This window comes from Aspergillus udagawae (genome assembly GCF_001078395.1).
Source record: "Aspergillus udagawae IFM 46973 DNA, scaffold_6, whole genome shotgun sequence".
Lineage (NCBI taxonomy): Eukaryota > Fungi > Ascomycota > Eurotiomycetes > Eurotiales > Aspergillaceae > Aspergillus > Aspergillus udagawae.
This window is the reverse complement of record NW_025091269.1, coordinates 597,483-619,548: the sequence shown is the minus strand read 5'-3', so window position 1 is coordinate 619,548 and position 22,066 is coordinate 597,483. Positions and strand designations below refer to the sequence as shown.

Below are 22,066 nucleotides of genomic sequence, written 5' to 3'. Positions count from 1 at the left end.
TTATTTTTTCCCCCCTTCTTCTTTTGACTCTTCAACTGTCCACACCAAACACTCCTTTTTGTTTGTGGACAAGTATTTTCTCTCGATCCTTTACTATCCATCCTGGGTCAAGTCAACAAGCGATCCCTATCTTTCTCTTTCCCCCGCCTTTCCCTGTCCTCTTCTCCTCCATTTCCCTGTGATTCTGGGTGCGATTTCCGCTTAAGGCAACATGAACGTCACTCAAGTGTTGGAGGGCACCCTGTCGCCAGGTATGTTGCTCACCTTGACCCCCCTGTATTATACGAAAGATTTTTCTTTCGAAATCTACATAGATATCATCCAATAGGAGCATCGAAGACTGACTTTTGGCTGCTTAACTCTATAATAGATGCGACGACTCGTACAAATGCTGAACAACAACTCCTCCACGCGGCGGAGGTTGACTTCGTATGTCCAGCCGACCCTTTCCCCTCCCCTCTCGTTTCATGTCCGACAGCCCAGTTGCTAATATCAACTTGGTGTTTCTTATAGGCCGGTTACCTCACTACCCTTGGTGAAGAGTTGGCAAACGAAAGCGCCGCTCCGCACATCAGAACCGCCGCCGGTCTGGCCTTGAAAAACGCTTTCACTTTCAGAGATCTCGGCAAGTTAAGGGAGGTACAGGAGCGATGGATTTCGGGGATCAGCCCCGACGTAAAGGCGCAGGTCAAGGAGATGGCGCTCAAGACTCTCGCTTCCAAAGATGCCCGGGCCGGCCAGTCTGCTGCTCAGTTCATCGTTTCGATCGCCGCCATAGAACTTCCCCGTAACGAATGGCCCGAGCTGATGAACCACCTGGTTCAGAGCATTGCAACCGGCACCGATCAGCTGAAACAAGCTTCACTCATCACAATTGGTTTCATTTGCGAGTCGCAAGATCCAGAGCTGCGGGAAAGTTTGGCTGCCCACTCTAATGCCATCTTGACCGCCGTTGTCCAGGGTGCCCGGCGCGAGGAGCCCAACATGGACATTCGCAATGCCGCCATCAAGGCCCTCAGTGATTCGGTGGACTTTGTGCGTTCCAACATGGAGAACGAGGGCGAACGGAACTACATCATGCAGGTTGTTTGCGAGGCTACGCAGGCCGATGATCTCCGTGTCCAGGCTGGTGCTTTCGGTTGCCTGAACCGGATTATGGGCTCATACTATGATAAGATGCGTTTCTACATGGAGAAGGCTCTCTTTGGCTTGAGCATCATGGGCATGAAGAGCGAAGAGGAAGACGTTGCCAAGCTCGCCATTGAGTTTTGGTGCACCGTGTGCGAGGAGGAAATTGCCATTGAGGATGACAACGCCGCGGTTCGTTTTTCGCACCTCAAACCTCTGTACCGAACACAACTGACACTTTCTTCTTCTAGGCCCAAGCCGAGGGTGCCACTGAAATTCGCCCGTTCTTCAACTTTGCCCGTGTCGCCTGCAGAGAAGTTGTTCCTGTCCTGTTGCAATGCATGTGCAAACAAGATGAGGATGCCACCGAGGACGAGTACAACATTTCCCGGGCGGCTTACCAGGCCCTGCAGCTTTACGCTCAGTGCGTGCAGGGTGATATCATCCAGCCTGTCCTGAGCTTCGTCGAGGAGAACATTCGCAACGAGGATTGGCGTCACCGTGATGCCGCGGTTGCTGCATTTGGCGCTATTATGGACGGTCCCGACCCTAAGGTCCTGGAGCCTTTGATCAAGCAGGCCCTGAGTGTTCTGATTAGCATGATGGAGGATAGCTCCATCCAGGTCCGTGACTCTACGGCCTACGCGCTCGGGCGCGTTTGTGACTTCTGCTCTGAGACCCTTGACCCTGACGTGCACCTTCAACCCCTTATTACTTGCCTTTTCAACGGCCTTGCTAGTAGCCCCAAGATTGCCAGCTCCTGCTGCTGGGCTTTGATGAACGTTGCCGATCGGTTCGCCGGTGATGTCGGTGCTCACACCAACCCGCTGTCGAAGCACTTCCAGGACAGTGTAAAGTCCCTCCTTACCCTCACAGAGAGGCAGGATGCCGACAACCAGCTCCGCACCGCTGGATATGAGGTGCTCAATTCGTTCGTCACCAACGCCGCCAACGACAGCCTGCCGCTGGTTGCGACGCTGTCCGATGTTATGATCCAGCGTCTGGAGCAGACCGTCCCCATGCAGCAACAGGTTGTCAGTGTCGAGGATCGTATCACCCTGGAGGAGATGCAAACCTCATTGACCAGTGTTCTCCTGGTAAGAATTCCTGATGCGCCTTCAGGAGAGTTTCCAATACTGACTTGTCGGTAGGCTATTGTTCAGCGCCTTGAAACGGGGATCAAGCCCCAGGCGGACCGCATCATGCACGTCATGCTCCAGGTTCTCTCCACCGTTCCTCCCAAGTCCAGCGTTCCCGACGTGGTATTCGCCACTGTGGGTGCCATCGCAAGCGCTCTGGAGGAGGAGTTTGTCAAGTACATGGAATCCTTCACTCCTTTCCTGTACAATGCTCTTGGCAACCAGGAAGAGCCAGCCCTCTGCTCCATGGCCATTGGTCTTGTCAGTGATATCGCCCGTGCCTTGAACGAGAAGGTCCAGCCCTACTGCGATGCCTTTATGAACTACTTGCTGAACAACTTGAGGGTAAGACACCAGGATGAGATAATGCGGAATTTAGAAAAAATTCACTTGCTAACGCGGCGTCACAGAGTGCTACCAATCAGCTTAAGCCCGCGATTCTCGAGACCTTTGGAGACATTGCCCAGGCCATTGGGACCCAATTCGATGTATACTTGCCTGTCGTTGCCCAGGTCCTTCAGCAGGCATCGGCCGTCACAGCCAGTACCGACGTATCTCTGGAAATGTTTGACTACATTGTCTCGCTTCGTGAGGGCATCATGGATGCCTGGGGTGGTATCCTTCTGACCTACAAGGGCAAGCCCCAGGGTACGTAGTGATATCTGATTGATGACACTTGACTTATGCTAATAATGTCGCAGCCGCTCAGCTCCAGCCCTATGTTGAATCAATTTTCCAGCTCCTCCACCTCATCTCGCAGGATATGAGCCGTAGTGAGGGTCTCATGAGGGCATCTATGGGCGTTCTTGGGTATGGCTTCTCCCGCTCATTTTTTTTTTTACCTTTTTTCTAACGAGCTTCCAGTGATCTTGCAGATACATTCCCCAATGGGGAGTTCGCCAGCTTCTTCCGCAATGATTGGGTCACCGCGCTTGTTAGGGAGACTAGGAACAACCGGGAATACAGCCCTCGTACAATTGACACCGCTCGGTGGACACGCGAGCAGGTCAAGCGTCAGGTCAACTTATCCACGGCGGCTGCCATGGCTTAAATGCATTCTATCCCGGCCATGCTACACAACCTTTGCTGTTAGGACACGGCTCCCCTTGCACTGAAAGCACTTTACATAAGGTGCCGCATGGGAAGTCACGCCGTGCCCGTTGCCCGTACCCTTGATGTGAGAACAGTTCACTGAGGGCACTGAACATCAGCATGTACATGTTGCAAGCTACTTGTTCCTATCCACGAGCGCATCGCACGTCGGCACTCATGGCAAACCGCCCTACCCTGATATGATCGAAGTTCTTTTGAGCTGAAGTATCACGCCCCTACGATCCGATTCAACCTTTTTTGCCCTATTCCTCCCTATTCCCAATTCCCCCAACCATGCAGGCATCCGCTGGGCACACTGTTCTTTTTCGGAATCACCCTTCACCTTCACTCCCTGTTATTATCTTCTGGCCTTCCTTCCCTTCTCCCCACTTTATTACTAGCACCATTTCCCCTTGCCTTCCGCTCCATTTTTCCCTTTCCTTATGGCGGTTTTAATTAGACCAAGATTCTCCCTAGCATTTTTGCGAACGTCATGTATGCCCCAAGAAGTCATGTAACCCCTTCCAAGAGAAACATAGCGATGAATCCCTTTTGACACTGAAAGTCCCGTATAATCCTGCCCTTTCTCACATTGAAGTGTGATGGAAAAATCTGTATAGAGGAAATGATACATTAATAAACGTATGAGTAGCCAACATATTACTCGCTTCGGCTGAATCGTTCTGTGTATTGGCTATGTAATATTGCGGTCTCTCCCACTCCAACCAACCTTTTCCATGTTCAAAAGCCCCAGTCTCCCAATTTCTTACTCTCACTTTCCCCTCTCCTCACTCACAAAGAAGAAAGAACAAAACAACAACAACAAAAAAAAGACGACCGATAATGACGGATGCAGAGAACACGAAGCTGTCCTCGACAACACCAATGGCAGGTTCAGTCTCAGCCTTAGCAGGCACAGACACAAACGCAAACGCAGACGAAATCATGCGCCTTGCCATCGCCCGCTTCCGTAGCAGAATGGCCGCCGCAAACCAAAAGTTCCTCCAGGACCTCATCAATGAAATCGAAGCGAAAGGTCTAGCAACTGAAGAGGAGAAGCGCCGCCGGCTCCGCAAGTACCGATGGATGAACTATCTCGAATGGGACGACGAAGACCCCGAGACGCGTGGGAAACGTGGTGGAATCCGAATCCCCCAGGAGACGTCAGTCGCCGACCTCGATATCCCTACTATTCTCAACGCCCTGCCATCCCCTGAACCAGTTGACGGTGTGCTCCCGCCCCTACTGCGCACAGAGCAGTGGCGGCAGATGTACCTCAATACAGTTCAGCGTGTGTGCCAGGGGCAGGCGGACGCGATCGTCCCTGAAGACGAGGTGGAGCTTGACGTCGCGTGTAATTCCCACAAAGACCACAGGCCGATGACTATCCCGCGGTGTGACGAGCTAGCCCTGTTCCTGAAGTATGCGCAGGGGGTGGTGGACATTGACTTCCGGCTCTCGGGCATTGGGCCGTTCACGCCGGCTTGGTCAGCTGGGGTCAAGGACGAGGAATTGGACAGACTTAAAGAGGGACAGAGATGCAACAAGTTAGCAGATCTGGAGCTACTAAAGCGTGAACAAGAGGGCTTGCAGCAGATGTTGGAAGATGAAGTGTTCAATGGGTGTCTGGAGGCGTTTGTCGATGAGGACCTAGAGGTCAGGGCTGGCTTTATCACTGGCATTGGATTTAACCAGCGGTATGGATGCCCGGCGTGGTATAGTGCGTATGCGTACTGCCGGCTGTTGACAGATGACGATGAGGATGATGACATCCAGGATGCTGCCAACATCCGGGACTGGGGGTGGCGGGTGGTTGTTTTTCAGGCTGAGATTAAAAATCCTAGCATTCTGTACGGCCGGAAGGCGCGCTTTGATTCTATTCCAGAATTCTTGGATTGGTACGCCAGCTGGCTGGACCATCTAGATGCACAGGGGTTGCTTTCTCTGCGGCGCCACGCTGAAGGGTGTGAGACGGACTGCGAGTCAGACTGTGAGGATCATTGTTGAATTATAATACTGCTTACTGAATTCAGGGCCTCCGTTCTACCTAATTAAACGTACGACCGATGGACATTCATCACCACCAATCATCCTATTGGGATACCCAACTGCTGAGCAAGAGGTATCTAAAACAACATCATTATCTATCTAGCCTTAGCTGTTGGGCTTCACGGCCCCATTGTACAGCCAGGTTGTGTGGTTCGCACCGCCGTGGTCTGTCTGCTCTTTGACTCTGGGTCCACATCTCTGTCTACTTACTTCCAGATCCTAGTCCTCAAGGGCGCCAGCAATGGCTCCCTGGAAAATTTTACCCTGTATGTGGCGGTGTCTCCCGCCTCTCGACCTCTTGTTCTAGTATTACCTTTCTCAAAGCTTCTGCTATGAGGGGTTTCTTCCACAGCCTTCACTTTGGAAAGCCTCCTTATCTTTAAAAAAGTTGATCTCGAATATGCATACGTGAATGTGTCTCGATCCGCTCGGCAGTTGAGACTAGAGCATCATGGCTAATCAAAGCTTGCTAATATCAATTAATCGAAAATATCAAGTGCAACGAATAACGTTGAGGTATCTAAGTGGTATGTACTCATGCCTAAGAATAAAATAAATGGCAGATATAACAAATGGGTATCCTTGCAAATCATAACCATTCCAGGACGCCTTGCCAATGCTTGCTAGTTTCATCCAGCTGCTGCTGGATTAATTTAAATCAGGTACTGATAGACTTGTGGTCCATCAAATGCGATGACAGGTTGTCATACATAAAAACTGTAATATTGCGGTCTCACATTCTCTGTTTGCCTTAATGCCTGAGGCATTAAGTGGGCTGTGGTCACTATCAGCAGGTGACTGATAAGGGCACAATAACGGAAACCCTAAGCGCGCACATCCGCGAAAAACCTCTCCGTCTTTTTCTTACCACCGAGCTCGATCCTGAATCAACCTCCTGTCCTCACCAACGCCGTCAATTCGACCTCGAGGTATGTTCCGTTCGCTATTGTCAATTCATTTGCAGCCCCCCAGCTAGTCTGGGAGAGCAATCACCATCTCGTCTTGGCTTTTTTTTGTCTCAATTCGGTCAAAATGGCGACCGAGAACAACGAAGCCAAAAGAGACAGTGTGATACGCTTCTCTCATCCCGACACGGGCTTAAGAACCCCTGGGGGGCACTCTTTGCGCTCGAAGACTACTGGTGGCTGACTTGTTTTCTCTCTTCCGGGAGCAAAATTTTCTCGAGCCGGGTGGATCCCGTGCGCTGAGAAATTTGCTTCCCTAGAGGGTTTCGACTTATAGATACCTCATTTCTACATTTCCTCGATTTGAGAATCTCAATAAACCGTCAAAATGGTCAAGACTTCCGTCCTTAACGATGCGCTCAACGCCATCAACAACGCCGAGAAGGCCGGTAAGCGCCAGGTTCTGATCAGACCTAGCTCCAAGGTCATCGTCAAGTTCCTCAGCGTCATGCAGAAGCACGGTACGTTCTGTCTTTCACCTTCATACCATCATGAAGAAAGGGAGGTTTGGAAACTTGCAAGATCTGGGGAGGACAAAATCATTCGGGTTGATAACTAGGCGGCGGTTTCGAATCTTAACCCACTCTACAACGTCTGCCCTTTAAGTACCCGATATATTGAAGATTGTTTCATCGAAACATGTGAAGATCTTACAAGTTTCCAAAACCTCTTTCTTTGTGTTTGGCAGCCTTTAAATCTTCGCTACATCCTTACTGACTTGCTATCAGGCTACATTGGCGAGTTCGAGGAGGTCGATGACCACCGCTCCGGCAAGATCGTCATTCAGCTCAACGGTCGTCTCAACAAGTGCGGTGTCATCAACCCCCGCTACCCCGTCCAGCTCCCCGACATTGAGCAGTGGGCCGTCCAGCTCCTGCCTTCTCGTCAGTTCGGCTACGTCGTCCTGACCACCTCCGCCGGTATCATGGACCACGAGGAGGCTCGTCGCAAGCACGTTGCTGGCAAGCTCCTTGGTTTCTTCTACTAGACAACTCCGTCAGAATTGAAATAAAAGTTTTGAGGTCTTGTCTCTGTGTCGGAAATAGCATGGCTTTGGTTTGATGTAGGAGCGAGGAAATGCTCGATGGTCGAGGCGTCTTGGCGAGCAGTTGAGGATAATACCCTGGCAGAAACGCCATAGATAGTTTTACTGGAGTGTGAAACTTGCACCTATCTCAATTCAGTCGGCTATTCTGTCATCTTTCTTATCCTATGCTCTTTAGCGCGTAAACCTCTCGACGTAGGCCACATCCGGACCGAGGTTCACTTCCACCGCCGGGCTTCGTTTCGTTCCCCGCAATTCTCAAGAGTGGTTGACTGTCCTCGTGTTGATATTCCTGTAGTTATCTTGTATCATCCGCTTCTCGACTGCTGCAACATGCCCTTGGACACAGTATATTTGACGCGTCATGGCGTATGTACCTTGAGTCAGAACACCCATTTCCATCCGGATCACTAACACCATCTCCTCCAGCACCGCCTCAATTGGACCATCGACCACAAAACAGGCACATACAAAGCCCTGTTCCCAACTCCAACCGGAAATCCCGCCGACCCAACCCTAACCTCCCATGGCGTCCGGCAATCGCACGAGCTGGCCGCGCACATCGCAAGCCCAGGGTTCCAGCCTAAGCCGTTCCGCGTATACTGCAGCCCCTTCTACCGCTGTCTGCAGACGATCCAGCCCGCCGTCGAGGCGCTAAAAGCAAAGCAGCAGCAGCAGCAGCACGAGCAGAGCAGCGATATCGAGCCGGGCGCGGACTTTGACGTCAGGATCGAGAATGGGATAGGGTAGTCGCGGCACCTCTCCCTCCGAACCTTACCACGGTTATAGAAGATACACTTGCTAACGCAGACGCATATATGGATAGGGAATGGTTCGGCCCAACCTCCTTTTTCCAACATCCCTCCCCTGCCACACCTGCAACCCTCCATTCCCACTTCCCCAGCATCCTCCCGTCCAACCCCTCAAAGCACAACCCGCACCTCATCCCCTCACCCCGCGGCGAGACCATCGCCCAGCTGCACGATCGTCTCGCGACCGCGCTGGCAGGCATCATCGCCGACGTGGACGCCGAGATCGCGGCCCTGGAGGCATCGCAGCGGCCCGACCAGCGCACCAGCAAGGCGCTACTTATCTGCTCGCATGCGGCGCCGCTGATTGCCATGGGCCGGGCGTTGACGGGCGCGATGCCGGAGGATAGCTCGATGGAGGACTTTTTTGTCTTTACGGCTGGGTTGAGTACGTTTCGGCGGAGACGAGACGAAGTTGGTACCCCTGGGGCTGGGGCGGAGGTGTCGACTACGGAGTCGTTGGCTGCAGGGACGAAGATCCTGCGGGCTGAGACGAGGGTGCCGGATTGGCGGGGTGGGAAGGGTGTTGGGGGTGGATGGGACTGTGTGAAGAATGGGGACTGTGGGTTTCTCAGTACGGGCGCTGAGAGGGGCTGGTGAGTACTTCCTTCCACCGTTGGGTTCCAGTGTCAGGAGTAGGACTAATGTGTCGATGGATAGGCACTTCAATGGAGAGGAGTCGTTTGATACTGGGCCGATGGCGCCGCCGTTCGAGGTTCCTACCGCCCCTCAGGATACGGCATCAGCGAAGCTCGGCCTGAAGTTGTGAATAGAGCATTGGGGTTGGCGGGAAGAGATTCTCTAGCAGATACCATAGACCAGGAACGTAGAGCCAACAGGTTTTGATCTAGTAAACTAAAGAAAAATACCTGTTACGCAATTTCAACTATGGGTAGACATGTCAATGCATTTCGACGTATGTGCTATTCTACATCAGAATAATCGAAATGCAGGCTAGCTAAAGAACGCTCATGCGATAGCTCAACGCTAATGTCAAAGAAATGAAACTGTTCGCTCATTCGTCACGCTCAAGGGGTATCAAAGGCTCTGATTGATTCGTAGTCATGGTGGTCTGTTCGGCTTGCTCGACGCGCGGCTCATTTGCGCCATTCGCTTCCTCGTGAGACTCCTGCCGCTCGGCACTGTTTTCGCCGTCGTTCGCGGTCTCCTGTTGTCTGCGACGCTCCTCTTCTTCTCGTGCGAGCTGCGCGTTACGGGCTGCCTCGGCTGCATTTCGCACCTCAATCTGTCTTTCGCCCACTCCGGGAACCAGACTGGCAATGAACAGCGCTGCAGATCGTTCCAATCGCCGGACACCCTGGCGGAGCTGGCCGGGCTGGGTGGCACGATTGCCGTGGAGCATGCCAGTGCCATTCACAGCAGCCTGGGCGCCATTATTGTCAGCAGCATCAGGAGCTACATGTAACAATCCCTCAAGGTGACGCTGGAGAGGAGCGACTGTCATGTTGAACAGCTGCCGCGGAATACTGGTCTCGGAAAGAAGAGAGGCAACCACGGCTAGCGTAACATATAAGACTCGCAACCAAGTTCCTGGCTCGCTGAACAGGTAGCAGAAAAAATACAGGCGAACGAAGAGCCAGATGCGTCTAATATACCTGGACAGATCAACCTGTCCATTGTTCACCGCTCGCTGGTTTAGCACAGCTTGCCGAACAACATTTTCCAGGACTACAGCCTCCTGATTGGCGCGGAATCCTGCTGGTTGAGCTGCAGCCTGCACGGGTGTAAACTCAGGAGTCTGCGACGCATGGAAGGAAGCAAGCGACGCCTGAATTGAATTTGTCGCGCCCGGAGACGCGACTAGAGCTTGATATCCACCTGGCGACGATAGAAGGTACAGAGGAGGGCGCTCCTGTTCCGCGTTTGAAGAAGGGTTGGTAGCGAGGTGAAATTGTTGCAATCTAGACTGCGTAATGCGAAGTTGATCCGCGCGAGTGTAAACGTTAAAGATACGGGAGAGCAACGCTTCAATGTTTCCGTTGCGCTCGGCACGTGGATCACTGTAGAGATCGTCTAGCATTTCGCAAAGCTGATTACGAATACGAATGATTCGTTCTGCCGGAGGTGCGATTCCCAGTTGAAGCTGGTCCTCAACATAGTTCACCTGTAGCTGTAGGACATCTAGACGAGCACGGATATTCGTGGCCTGAATCCCCGCGGAGGGCAAAGGACCAGTGGGCCAAGACCGGGGTTGGGGAACGTATGAAGGGCCCAGTGGCCCATGAACTCTTGTTGACCATCTCGTAGGAGGATAACCCGACTGAAAGACAACCGTCCGTTGTTGTGCGCCTGTTTGCTCTACGGAGGGAGTTGAGGTTGCGACCCCCTGCGGGCCCGATCTCGGTTGTGGAGCGGCGGTCCGAATTTGTCGGCGAATCTGGTCTATGTTACGCTGAAGGGCAAGTCCGATCTCAGCTTCATGTGGCACGCCAGTAGGTATCGAGCCCCTTTGTCTGAAATTCTGAGTAGAAGTCGGAAGGGCAGAAGACCATGCTCTATTGAGAAAAGGGTCTGGTAGGCGGCCAGTTGCAGGGGGTTCGGAAGGGGATGGAATAGAGGTTCTAGCGGAGCCGGCGGTGGAGGGCGGTGGGAGAGCAAGATGCATGGAATATTCTGTACTCTAAGCGTTTCCTCAATTGTCAGTGGCTATTCCAAATGCGAAAGAGGCTCAGCCAAATGAAGGGGATTGGCGTGGAGCATACATCCATGGGGCCCAGGACACTTTCCAGTGTCATAGCATCGTCTAAAAGTGCCCTTCCGCGCCAGATCAATCTCTGATTACTCGGCGCTGGACGACTTGGTATTGATTCGGTCAAGCGAGCCTTGAGACCAGCCACAGTCGTAGAGAGGGGAAGATCATCGAAGGTGAAGCGATTGGGTAGAGACGGGCAGAGCACATGCAGGGTGATGCTGCGCGGACCGGTCTCCGACGCTGCAGATGGTTGATCAGAAGAATTGGACGCCATAATCTGGAAACTCCAGGTTTCTGCTTTCGAAAGTTTGACCGAAAGGTAGCTGCCAGGTGCTCATAATCCTCTCAGGCACATACAGCGTCGACGCTGTACCTGTCGTGAAGGCTGAGAAATGATGACAAGCGATCAGAATTTGTAAAGTCGAGACCAGAGCTAAGTATTCAAACAATAAATTCAAATGGAATATTCATTCTTCGCTTGGTCGGAAACAGGTTTAAAAGAAAGAAGAGGGGACTATCAGAGCGGAGCGCGGAGAGAGACCGGCGTTGAGGATGATGGTGTCCTTTTCATCAGCCAGTCGGTCAGTACCCCACCGTACGGATGTAGAGACTCAAACAGAAACAATTTAATAAGCTACCAGTTGCAAATGGCCCCATGTACTCAGAGACAGAACAAGGTAGGAAAGGAGGGAGAAAACTAATGGAAAAGATGGGATAAACAACACACGCTGCAGAGCATCGAAGAAGCCGATAGACTTGCTTATTCTGCCGGGCGGTGGGCGTCGCATGACGCAAAACTTAAGAGAAATAATAAATGCATACAGTTTGGTTGACAGGAATCCATCTCATCTCAGTCTGCTTGTACAGGACACCACATACATCATCGCTATCTGTTCTCCCGTAAAGGGATGATGTCTCTGGAGTAGATCAGTGATTATGGCCCTGTGCCTCTCCAAGTGTTCTGCGCCCTTTCGCCGGAAGCTCACGATTCCCCCTAATGAGGGCGGAGCTGCAGTGATGGATATGGTGTCTTTCAGAGCAACTGGCCGACGCAGGACTGGTCCTAGGGAATTTTCTACAAAGTCATGGAAGCAGTACAATGGCCAGAACAACCATGAGCGTTCGTCGCCAAGGGGCTCCTTTGGATCTCGCCTCCGATTTGCCTTGCGAACCACCAAAGTAGAATGGTACCCAATTCCAGTCGGTCTGGGTATCGGTTTGCTCGGTTTACTGCACTTTTACAAGTCACAGCGGGCCGAGCGAGAACGTGCCGAGAGGGAGGCACTTGGAGAGTCCTTTCATTTCGAGAAACCCCCTCCGCGTCCCCGAGTCAGGCCCAGCGGACCATGGCACGTTCAGATCATGTCGACATTGCCTCTCAAGGCAATGTCTCGCTGGTGGGGAGCCTTCAACGAGCTGGAACTCCCTTATTATCTTCGTGTCCCCGGGTTCAAACTTTATTCTTGGATCTTTGGTGTCAATTTGGATGAAGTAGCCGAACCAGATCTTCACACGTATCCGAATTTGGCGGCCTTCTTCTATCGCAAACTAAAGCCAGGCGTTCGACCACTAGATCCCGACTCTCGCGCCATTGTCTCCCCATCAGATGGCCGCATCCTGCAGTTTGGTCTGATCGACCGCGGTGAGGTGGAACAAGTCAAGGGTATAACGTACAGCTTGGATGCACTCTTAGGTGCTGCCACACCATCTTCCGCTGATCACAGCAAGAAGTTTATGAACCACATGGCAGAGCCATCTCATAAAGATGCGGCTAATATATTAGCTGATGAGGAATTTGCCCAAGTGAATGGCATCTCGTATACGCTGCCGACCCTCCTTGCAGGGGACAAGGGAGGGGCACGAAGACGGGCGGCTTCTTTGGACGCATCCACAAAGTCAGAAGCTGCTTCAGAAGAAGCAGTGAAGGCCGACCTTGCTCGCGGTGACGGCTCTCCGTGGTATGCGCCTAAGCCGACATCGAACAATGCTCTCTACTACGTGGTAATCTATCTTGCGCCCGGTGATTATCATCGCTTCCACTCTCCCGTGTCATGGGTTGTTGAGAGTCGTCGACACTTTGCAGGCGAACTATACTCTGTTTCACCTTACCTACAACGTCACTTGCCCGGTCTTTTTACTCTCAACGAGCGAGTTGCCCTACTGGGTCGCTGGCGATGGGGCTTTTTCAGCTATATCCCAGTAGGCGCCACGAATGTGGGGTCCATCAAAATCAATTTCGACTCAGAGTTACGCACAAACAGTCTCACAACAGACACGGCTGCAGACAGGGCTGCAGCACTTGCCGCGCAGAGGGGCGAGCAATATCCCGGATTTGTTGAGGCAACTTACCTCCATGCAAGCAGGACGCTGGGTGGGCATCCCCTGCGGAAAGGAGAAGAAATGGGTGGCTTTCAATTGGGTAGCTCCATCGTGCTTGTCTTCGAGGCTCCGATGGGAACCAGGAAATCATTTGATATTGGTTGGGACGAAGGGAAACGTGAAGGAGGATGGAACTGGACAATTGAAAAAGGCCAGCGTATCAAGATGGGCCAGAAGTTGGGTTACGTGGACATTCAGGAATAGAAAGGGCTCTGACCAGGATAGGTATCGGAGCGGGTTTGATTTCAACAGCGCATCCTGCTCATACTCTTTGATCTGATTTGTTACGGCTGCTCGTCGTTGTATCATAGCATATCTTCTAGTAAATCTGTTTTTAGACGGTTCAACCTGTGGCACTTATAGAGAGGTAGCAATTGAAAAACATCTTGTCATTCCAACTGTATACTCATTGTTTGCAGCACGTGACATCAGGCGCGGAGATGCGATCACTCGCCGACGCGATAAGATCACAAGAAAGTCGGAGTAGATTCCGCGAGAGGGAGCCTTCCGTACAGGTCCTACAACACGAGCTTCTGCAATGCCTTGATAGACGCAAACCCCGAGCAGACTATCTCAAATTCTCTCAAAACTCAAAATGCCTCGCCATCACCTCCTCCGAAGACACCCCGCGCCAGTCCCAGAAACAAACTCCAACGAACCCCCACCGCCACAAACAAGCAGATCGCGACTAGGCCATGGATCTGCTCAACCACAATTCCAGACTCCCCCGTCACGGAATATCCCGCAATTGCATCCTTCATCTGGCCCTGTCGAGATGGCTGAGGCCTCTCCCGCCCACCCTGGTGCCGCAGCGCAAGCTGCGCTGTTTTCTCTGTTCGGGCGGGGAGTTTCTGGCCGTCAGCGAGGGCAGATGATGGATGAGGACGATCAAGATGATGAAGGTGATGTGAGCGAAGACGATGAGGAGGAGGTAGATCAGAGTTATGAAATGGACCATCGGCGTCTAGACCTGGAGCCAGAGGAGGACGAGAGGGATTTCTCCGCAGAGGATATGGAAGGCATGGCTGGCGAGGAGTTGGAAGGCGAAGAAGACGATGATGAATTGATGCACGATCGGGGTAAGCTAGCACAAGGCTCGTCATGCACCGGGGCAATTGCTCACTCTAATTCTACTCAACAGACAGATCGCCCTCGCCGCTACCAAGCAATCTCCGCGAAATATCCTCCCTAGCCTCGTGGACCGTCTCGACACACAAACCAGGCTGCGGTGTTGCGGCCCTCCGTCACTCTTCATCGAACCAGTACTGGCAATCCGACGGGCCGCAACCGCACATGCTAACCCTGCATTTCTTCAAGCTTGTCGCAGTGGTCAAAATCCGCGTCTACCTCGACTTCGAAATGGACGAGAGCTACACACCTACCAAGATGGTATTTCTAGCCGGCATGGGCGGCAACGACCTGGTGGAGTTCGCAACATGGGAAGGCGAAGGACCCTGCGGCTGGGTCGATATACCTTTGGAAGGGGTGGGAGGCCGAGACGGCGGCTGGGTCCGGAGGCGACGGCGGAAGCGCACGCGGACCCGTATCCAGGACGGCAAGAGCAAAGGGAAAGGAAAATCTAAGGGCGTGGCATGGCCAGACTATATGTTTTCGGACTCGGAGAACCCGGTGGAATATGACGAAGCGGCCTACGACTACGACGACGGCGAAAGTGCCAGCGAGGACGACGAAGACGACCCGTATGCTGGGAACGTGCTGAAAGCCATGGTGATCCAGATGCGCGTGACGGAGAACCATCAGAACGGGAAGGATACCCATGTACGTGGATTCCAGGTGTTTGCGCGCGACGACGATCGGCGACGCATGGGCAATGCCCCCTCCGCCTCTGCGGATGGACGGACCCGAAGGCACAGTGCTCGACGGTCTCTTCGCGGAAGTCTCAATGATGGTGGGGCCGAGGGACGCAATCCCAATGGGGATGCTGACGGTAGTAGAGTCGGTGGCCTGGAGGAGCCGGACTGGATGGGGGAGCCTGTAATACGATAGGATTGAGAGTCATGACTGGGTTTTTGCCCTTGCATTTCTTATCATTTGGGGTGGCATTTGTGCAAAATGGTGTTCGCGGCGAGTTCTCATTTCTCAACCAAGCGACAGGTGCATGAGGGCGGGTTTGCTATCGGTATTCTATGTTTTACCCGTTAAGATACCCATTTCTTACCTTTCTTTATATCTACTACATGGAGCGAGAGATGCTATGGACAATCACGGGCCAGTGGCCTCGATATTTTGATAATTATTAAGTACTGTGTCATGTCTATTTTATCCTGACCGAGTCATATCCCATTTGACATTACATGGGACTGAAATTGCTCGTGCGACGAGAAAACCGAAAACCTGCTTTTGTTGATCAATCATTGCTTCAACAGCTTCTCCAGCTCAGCAGCGACAGCGTCGCCCACCTGGCTAGTTGTCGACTTGCCACCAATATCGGCAGTGCGGACGCCGGCCTCGATCACATTGCGGACAGCGGTCTCAATGGCTTTGGCGTCGTTCATGCGGCCCAGGGAGTACTGCATCATCATGGCAACGGAGAGAATGGCGGCGACGGGGTTGACGATGCCCTTGCCTGCAATGTCGGGGGCAGAACCTATTTTACGTGTCAGCATATAAACCTTGGGCTTAATGAGCTGCAGTCAACAAAGAAAGCACATACCGTGAATAGGCTCGTAGATACCGTTGACCTTGGTCTTTCCGTCCGGAATACCGCTCAAGCTCGCGCTGGGCAAGAGACCGAGCGAGCCGGGAATAACGCTCGCCTCATCACTGATGATGTCACCGAACAGGTTGCTGGTGACAACAATACCGTTGAGCTTCCTAGGGTCCTTGACCATGATCATGGCCGCGGAGTCGATGAGCTGGTGCTCGACCTTGAGCTGAGGGAACTCCTTGGCCATGACCTCTGTCACAGTCTTGCGCCACAGACGGCTAGTAGCGAGGACGTTGGCCTTGTCCAAGCTCCACACGGGGAGAGGGGGTTCATGCTGCAGGGCCAGGTGGCCCGCGAGACGGGTGATGCGCTCGATCTCCGCGCGGGAGTAGGGCTCCGTGTCCATGGCGAAGCCGCTGCCGTCGTCCTCCTTGCGCTCGCCGAAGTAGATACCGCCGGTCAATTCGCGGATGATGTTGAAGTCGACACCGCGGCAGACTTCGGGGCGGAGAGGGGAGCCGTCGACCAGCGACGGGGCGGCGAAGTTGCAGGGGCGCAGGTTACCGAATGTGCCCATCTCCTTGCGCAGTCGGAGGAGACCCTGTTCGGGGCGCACGGCGCCAGTGCCCCATTTCTACAGGTTGCGTTAGCTTCCGAGCTCTTCTAGGGGTGTGTGAGGAAGTGTTTACGTACGGGCCCACCAATGGCACCAAGGAGAACGGCATCGGCGTTCTTTGCGGCGTTCAGAGCTTCGTCGGTCAGGGGGGATCCGGTAGCATCGATCGATGCCTACAGGGTTCTCGTGAGCAATTGGCTGAAGAAATGCCGGCTCAAGACGGAGTCACTTACACCACCAAGCAGTTGATCCTGGAGGTTGAAGGTAGCGTCGTCACGGCACTTCTCAATGACACGGAGGATCTAGCATTTGACAGGATCTTGTTAGCTGTTGTGATTATTTGCGACAAAACCAGACAGAGACTGTCTCCGTCGACAGCAACATCTGCAGTCTGCTCACCTTGATTGCCTCGGCGGTCACCTATGGCCAAAAAGTATACTCATTAGCTGTCTGACGCGAGGAATACCTGCTTGCGACCTCGAACTTACCTCCGGACCACAGTGGTCACCAGCAAAAACGACAATGTTATATGACGGCATTATGAGTATACAATTAGAAGAAAACAACTGAACCTTGGGAGATTGAAGAACAATTGCAGGTGAGTGAAGTTGAAATATCCCTTGGGTTACGGAGGGGTGGATGCACCCCGCGCGCCGACACCGGAGACGGAGATCCTTCGATATCCACTTTAAGCCGACTGGACCTGGAGCTATACAGAACACTCGTAATTTTGAGACAGCTACTTGAGGAACGGTAAATTGCTACTGATGATACATAGGCAGACTCATTCCTGGTCATTAATTATCCCAGATACACCCAGCCATAGTGATGATGGTGATCTGCTCACCAGCATTTTGAATATGTCCACTGATTCTCACGAAAACAGATTAAAAAATACTTAGCAGGCGCAGGAAAAGAGCCTATTCGACAAGAAAAAGAGAAGGAAATGGGAAGGAAAGAATTCTAAAAGTGACGCCGGAGCAGGCATCTGTAGTGCGAATATTCACCTGTAAGAGGATCCCACAACCAGATGGACCCCATTGACTGCTTCTTCGTAAGATGCTTTTGAAAGAACCAGGGTGTTCCCTCTAAGCGGATGAATAACGAGAAGCAGAAAGATAATTGTAGCCAGAGCTGCTTCTTAGCCTCAGAATACTGACCGTAGATCGAACCATGTATAAAGAAGCTGGAAGCCGATAAAGTAGAGACAAAGGCTCCGTTCTCGAAAAGCAATTCAATGAAGAAGTGCCGAAATCGAGAAAGAGTACAGGACACGGACAGTCGAGTGCCACCTTGACCTCTCAAGTGAGGAAGGCTGAGCCCCTTGGGCGATGCAGCGCTGGAGTAGTCTACATTGACTTTCCGTCCCGTTCAGCCTTGCGTCTGGCAAGGTCACCTTCAGCAAGCCACTTGCTGGCCTTCACCAGCTGAACGACGTTGATAAACTGCTTCAGAGCCATGACTGGGGCGGAGATTCCAGTGATAACCCAAGGCCAGAAGCTGTCAATCTTGTTTGCCCGGGCAAGCTCCAGAGCTCCGGCGGACCAGGGGCTACCGAGAGCCGGAGGCGCATTGGGGTCTTGAGCTTGAAGAAGAGATGGCGAGAGAATAGGAGACGAGAAGGAGAGCAGGTAAAGACCAATGAAGAAAAGTTCATTGAGGGCACAGCATATAAAAAGTACGGTCTGCAGGCTTTGTCAGTCACCAGATCCTTGATCTCGTAGACCTTGCATCGCACTCACCTTGCTGTGGTAATACTGGTACAGAATCCAGCTTCTGGTAGCCTCAACGTTCTTGTGGCTCTGGCCAGCTCCTCCCATGCTAAGCGTGGCGTACATGTGCATATAATGGCTGGCGAGGTCCAGAGAAATCAGGCTCTGGAAAATGATCGACCACCGCGGCCACGCGGAGCTGAGGAATACCAGTAGACAGGCGGTTGTGCACCGGTCCGTCACCATGTCGAGCACCGCACCAAAAGTGGTGGACTGACTGTAGTATCGCGCTGCGTATCCATCCAAGGCATCCAACAAGCATGATACGCTGTATAGTAAAGAGCATGTTCGAGGGTGGAGGGGCATGTAGTAAAGAGAGGCAATGGTCAAGAAAACTCGTGAATACCCTGCACCATTGCGGCACCAGTCAGCATCTCATTCAGACGAGGAAACTTGCATATAATTTACTTACCGATGAGGTTCGGAATGAAAAGAAATACATTCTCCCTAGCCTCCGCGTCAGGAGAAGGGGAACTACTTTTTCGGGGGGATTTCCGCGTCGTGCCGTTGCTGGTAGACGTCACGTCGCTATCCTCTGATTGAGCAGCCAGGGCGGCTTTTTGTCTTCTCGTTCTGGCGCTCATAATGAATTGTGTGCGATGCGCAATTTATTCAACCGAGAAGTCGCTCCCAGATAGGAAGGGTTGTAGCTGGGTAAGGTGTAGAGAAACCGATAAGTATAATGGAGGATAAGCTGAAAACGAAAACAGTGACGCCGCAGTGGCCGATTGTCCGAAGTCTCAATGGCCAAACGAGACTTGTGATGTAAGCTGCGCACAGTCGTGTGCCGATCAAAAATCAGACGTTGATATTGAACCCTGCAATAACCACGATCAATGAGTCTGGCGTTCAGGGAGCGATAAAAGACAAATCGTTAGTTGGGGAGAGCGACAGAGCTTACCGAGCGAGATTTGTAAAGCATGTACCGACGAGTTCCGCTTTGCTGTGACGCGGCGCGCTCCTGGGACGACACTCGATCTCAGGGACTTAGGGAACGTGATGTGAGTTTAAAGAGCACATGGAAACATAGGCCAAGGGTCGCGTTGTTTGAACAGCCTTGGATTCCAATATTGATTAGTTGGATCGGCAATCAGGAGACGTCCAGGGAAAGTTGCTTGGTCGTGTGTGTTATGTTGGCGATAAGGCCGATAAGCAATGAAGCTTTCGCAGCGTCAAGCCAAGAGCGAACGGCACTTTGTTTCTACTCGAGACAATGGAAGGACAAGTCAAGATGATCAGATTGAGGACATAGCCAGATGGCCATAAAATCTGCTGGCCTCAATAGCAATGTTCGATGAGCTCCGTGCTCAGGGGACCCCTACTGCGGAAGAGTAGTCCGTATGCTTTGATTGATCAGGGCGATCGGCTCCTAGGATCTCTATAGACTTCTACGGGCATCCATAGCCATATAGGATCTCATACAATTATATGCCTGGCGTCAATATAAAATCAGAACAGTATTATTTGCTTATATCATATCGAGTGCCCGCTTTTACTAGGGTTATGGTTCTCGCTTTAGGTGCGAGAGTTCGCGCTCGACTTGCGCTTCGGGCCTTCATTTTTTTTCGCTTCCTTCGCCGGAATCCCGTATGAAGTAAGAGGCGGCTGCTTGCGGATATCCCATGTCAGTATACACCAGGGACAAATAATGCATTATTCAACTCTAGATTGAATATTACAGTGCTTCCGTATTTTCGTTTGGTTTCATTTAATATATCCGAGTGTCTCGAGTACACAATATCAGTTTAAGGTAAACAAAAGAAAAAACCTTCGGCCCCTAAATCCAAGAGAATGTATGTACAGCAGGAATTCGGGGGTTCCTAGCCACCGGCAGTGGCTGAAAGAATAACAATGAAAAAAATATGTACAATTATGGGTAATAATGGCTCGTGCTCATCGCCGTGAACTGCGCGGATCAGTTGCTTCTTGTCGACGCCATTCTCGGGATTCTTTCGTCCCCAGACTCCCAAGTCCTCCTTCCAGTCGACGCTCCCAGCCGCCCAGACGGACAACGAGGCATGTTGCATTATCCCCTTCTTTTGTTACTTCCGTGGCGAAGTTGACCACGTTTCGAGCCCCTTCGTCCGGCGTCTTTGCTTCCTTGATTATGTCGACAACTTCTTGATCGGTGAGCGTTCCGCTAATTCCATCAGTCATGAGGACAAGGAACGAGTACTCTGCTGGACCCATCTCGATGCGCCGAATTTCTGGTTCTGCAGACACGCCGATGCGTTTCGATTGGACGTCGCCAAAGGCACGCGTATTGGCCAATCCACTCATGCGCTCCTCGCCAAAGGAATCGGTTACAAATGTGGCGGCATATCGCCTTAACCGATTGGCTTCGATTGGGGAAGAAGGATGATGGTTGGATGTGAGTGTGATTGCTTCTCCCGTTGCAGTAGAACATAGCAGAATCCTCGTGTCACCCACGTGCGCGATCAGTAGACTTGACGGAGCGGATGGGTGCCAGAACGGAGTTGGAGTCGGAGTCGAGATGAGGGCAATACTGGCCGTGCTACCTCCCTTGAATCGCCGGTAACCGCCAAGCTTCAATCGCTGTGTATACTTTGGCCCGTACAGAATGTCATCCTGATACTGGGGCTTATGAGCCGTGGCCAGTTCATCGTCTTCTTTGGCGGCTTGCGCTGAAACGAAGTCAAGGTCCGCTCGCAGAAACGCATACTCTAGAATCTCCTCAATCGTGACACCCCCCGCATTAGCTTCCCCGTTGGATGTCGCGCTCCCGTTTCCATGAGCGCTGTTCCCACGATACGAGAAGTGGGCCGGCACAAATCGCTTGAAGTAACCTCCGACCAGCCTTCTCCAATTCTGAACTAGAGTTTTCTCCATCTCCGCCATTCTCTTATGATTGCCCCCTTGTATGATGGGCAGATCGCCCCGTGAGATCTCCGACTCATTCTTGGTAAAGTGGCCCTCTCTGTCCTTGCTCAGGCTCGACTGGAGTTTGGCTTCGGCTGCCGTGTCCTGTATATATTCATGCAGCGTGTCTTTCAAGAATGTGCTGCATTCGCTCCCTCCATGCCCATCAAACACGCCAAAGTAGAAGACTTGCGGGTCGCCGCTGGCGCTATCTGCAGCCCGGTTCTCCAGAGGCGCAGCGGTGCGCTTGATAGTCACAGACGCAGGGGGGCGCTTCGCGAAGGCAGGAATATCAAGGACGCCAGCCTGGTGCGTATCCTCATTCGAGACACGAGTCCCACGGGATGTGGCAGCACCGAAGTGGTGTTTCGCACTGCGCAGCGGTATCCGGACGACGGTGGTCTCGCGGTCAACTAGCGCCTGGAAGGAGGTCGGCGGATGTGATATCGAACCGGTATGAGGTACAGAAGCGGAGCGAGGAAATTTATGATAGGAACTAGATAGTCCTCTGGGATCTGGATGTAGGGACGAGGATGGCAGGTGGGTAACAAAGTAGTCGTGGAATTCTGGCCGCTTGACAGTCCGGGAATTGGCGGACGCCGCCGAGTTCGTGTTCTGATGACGCTTTGGTAGTGCAACGAAAGCTTGAGACAAACATGATGTCAGTAAGCGCGTCGAACGTTTCACAGGATCATTGCAGACACAGCTCCGAGATCTGTATAGCGGCGTCGGAGATAAGACTTGCGGGAGGGGAAACAGGAGCAGAGCTCGACATACTGTAGTTCGTCAAGGTCCACGTTCGGACAGTGAC

At 52.4% G+C, this 22,066-nt stretch overlaps 10 protein-coding genes across 10 annotated transcripts; 6 read left to right on the top strand and 4 right to left on the bottom strand.

Moving 5' to 3' along the window:
* Window positions 1-211: 211 nt before the first annotated feature.
* On the top strand, window positions 212-3,318 carry Aud_007986 (karyopherin beta; the record flags this gene model as incomplete). The annotated part of the gene is made up of 8 exons (XM_043292872.1): window positions 212-251; window positions 371-429; window positions 514-1,320; window positions 1,380-2,225; window positions 2,280-2,612; window positions 2,678-2,915; window positions 2,969-3,077; window positions 3,132-3,318. 8 exons carry the CDS (start codon window positions 212-214, stop codon window positions 3,316-3,318), a joined length of 2,619 nt encoding a protein of 872 aa, XP_043148807.1.
* Window positions 3,319-4,202: 884 nt separating this feature from the next.
* On the top strand, window positions 4,203-5,366 carry Aud_007985 (uncharacterized protein; the record flags this gene model as incomplete). Its single annotated transcript, XM_043292871.1, has 1 exon — window positions 4,203-5,366. The coding sequence occupies one exon, from the start codon at window positions 4,203-4,205 to the stop codon at window positions 5,364-5,366; it is 1,164 nt and encodes a 387-aa protein (XP_043148806.1).
* Window positions 5,367-6,701: 1,335 nt separating this feature from the next.
* Aud_007984 (40S ribosomal protein uS8) lies at window positions 6,702-7,361 on the top strand (the record flags this gene model as incomplete). Its single annotated transcript, XM_043292870.1, has 2 exons — window positions 6,702-6,834; window positions 7,102-7,361. 2 exons carry the CDS (start codon window positions 6,702-6,704, stop codon window positions 7,359-7,361), a joined length of 393 nt encoding a protein of 130 aa, XP_043148805.1.
* Window positions 7,362-7,751: 390 nt separating this feature from the next.
* Aud_007983 (phosphoglycerate mutase family protein) lies at window positions 7,752-8,996 on the top strand (the record flags this gene model as incomplete). The annotated part of the gene is made up of 4 exons (XM_043292869.1): window positions 7,752-7,787; window positions 7,848-8,164; window positions 8,245-8,823; window positions 8,888-8,996. The coding sequence occupies 4 exons, from the start codon at window positions 7,752-7,754 to the stop codon at window positions 8,994-8,996; spliced, it is 1,041 nt and encodes a 346-aa protein (XP_043148804.1).
* A 246-nt stretch (window positions 8,997-9,242) lies between these two features.
* On the bottom strand, window positions 9,243-11,214 carry Aud_007982 (uncharacterized protein; the record flags this gene model as incomplete). Its single annotated transcript, XM_043292868.1, has 2 exons — window positions 9,243-10,868; window positions 10,951-11,214. 2 exons carry the CDS (start codon window positions 11,212-11,214, stop codon window positions 9,243-9,245), a joined length of 1,890 nt encoding a protein of 629 aa, XP_043148803.1.
* Window positions 11,215-11,876: 662 nt separating this feature from the next.
* Window positions 11,877-13,523, top strand: Aud_007981 (phosphatidylserine decarboxylase 1; the record flags this gene model as incomplete). The annotated part of the gene is made up of 1 exon (XM_043292867.1): window positions 11,877-13,523. The coding sequence occupies one exon, from the start codon at window positions 11,877-11,879 to the stop codon at window positions 13,521-13,523; it is 1,647 nt and encodes a 548-aa protein (XP_043148802.1).
* A 391-nt stretch (window positions 13,524-13,914) lies between these two features.
* On the top strand, window positions 13,915-15,326 carry Aud_007980 (anaphase promoting complex subunit DOC1; the record flags this gene model as incomplete). The annotated part of the gene is made up of 2 exons (XM_043292866.1): window positions 13,915-14,398; window positions 14,461-15,326. The coding sequence occupies 2 exons, from the start codon at window positions 13,915-13,917 to the stop codon at window positions 15,324-15,326; spliced, it is 1,350 nt and encodes a 449-aa protein (XP_043148801.1).
* Window positions 15,327-15,691: 365 nt separating this feature from the next.
* Window positions 15,692-17,142, bottom strand: leu2A (3-isopropylmalate dehydrogenase LEU2; the record flags this gene model as incomplete). Its single annotated transcript, XM_043292865.1, has 6 exons — window positions 15,692-15,927; window positions 15,994-16,621; window positions 16,681-16,776; window positions 16,837-16,905; window positions 17,003-17,023; window positions 17,092-17,142. The coding sequence occupies 6 exons, from the start codon at window positions 17,140-17,142 to the stop codon at window positions 15,692-15,694; spliced, it is 1,101 nt and encodes a 366-aa protein (XP_043148800.1).
* An 810-nt stretch (window positions 17,143-17,952) lies between these two features.
* Window positions 17,953-18,959, bottom strand: Aud_007978 (CDP-diacylglycerol--inositol 3-phosphatidyltransferase; the record flags this gene model as incomplete). Its single annotated transcript, XM_043292864.1, has 3 exons — window positions 17,953-18,288; window positions 18,346-18,722; window positions 18,788-18,959. The coding sequence occupies 3 exons, from the start codon at window positions 18,957-18,959 to the stop codon at window positions 17,953-17,955; spliced, it is 885 nt and encodes a 294-aa protein (XP_043148799.1).
* A 1,309-nt stretch (window positions 18,960-20,268) lies between these two features.
* Aud_007977 (PP2C family serine/threonine-protein phosphatase) lies at window positions 20,269-22,030 on the bottom strand (the record flags this gene model as incomplete). The annotated part of the gene is made up of 2 exons (XM_043292863.1): window positions 20,269-21,899; window positions 21,958-22,030. The coding sequence occupies 2 exons, from the start codon at window positions 22,028-22,030 to the stop codon at window positions 20,269-20,271; spliced, it is 1,704 nt and encodes a 567-aa protein (XP_043148798.1).
* Window positions 22,031-22,066: the final 36 nt, after the last annotated feature.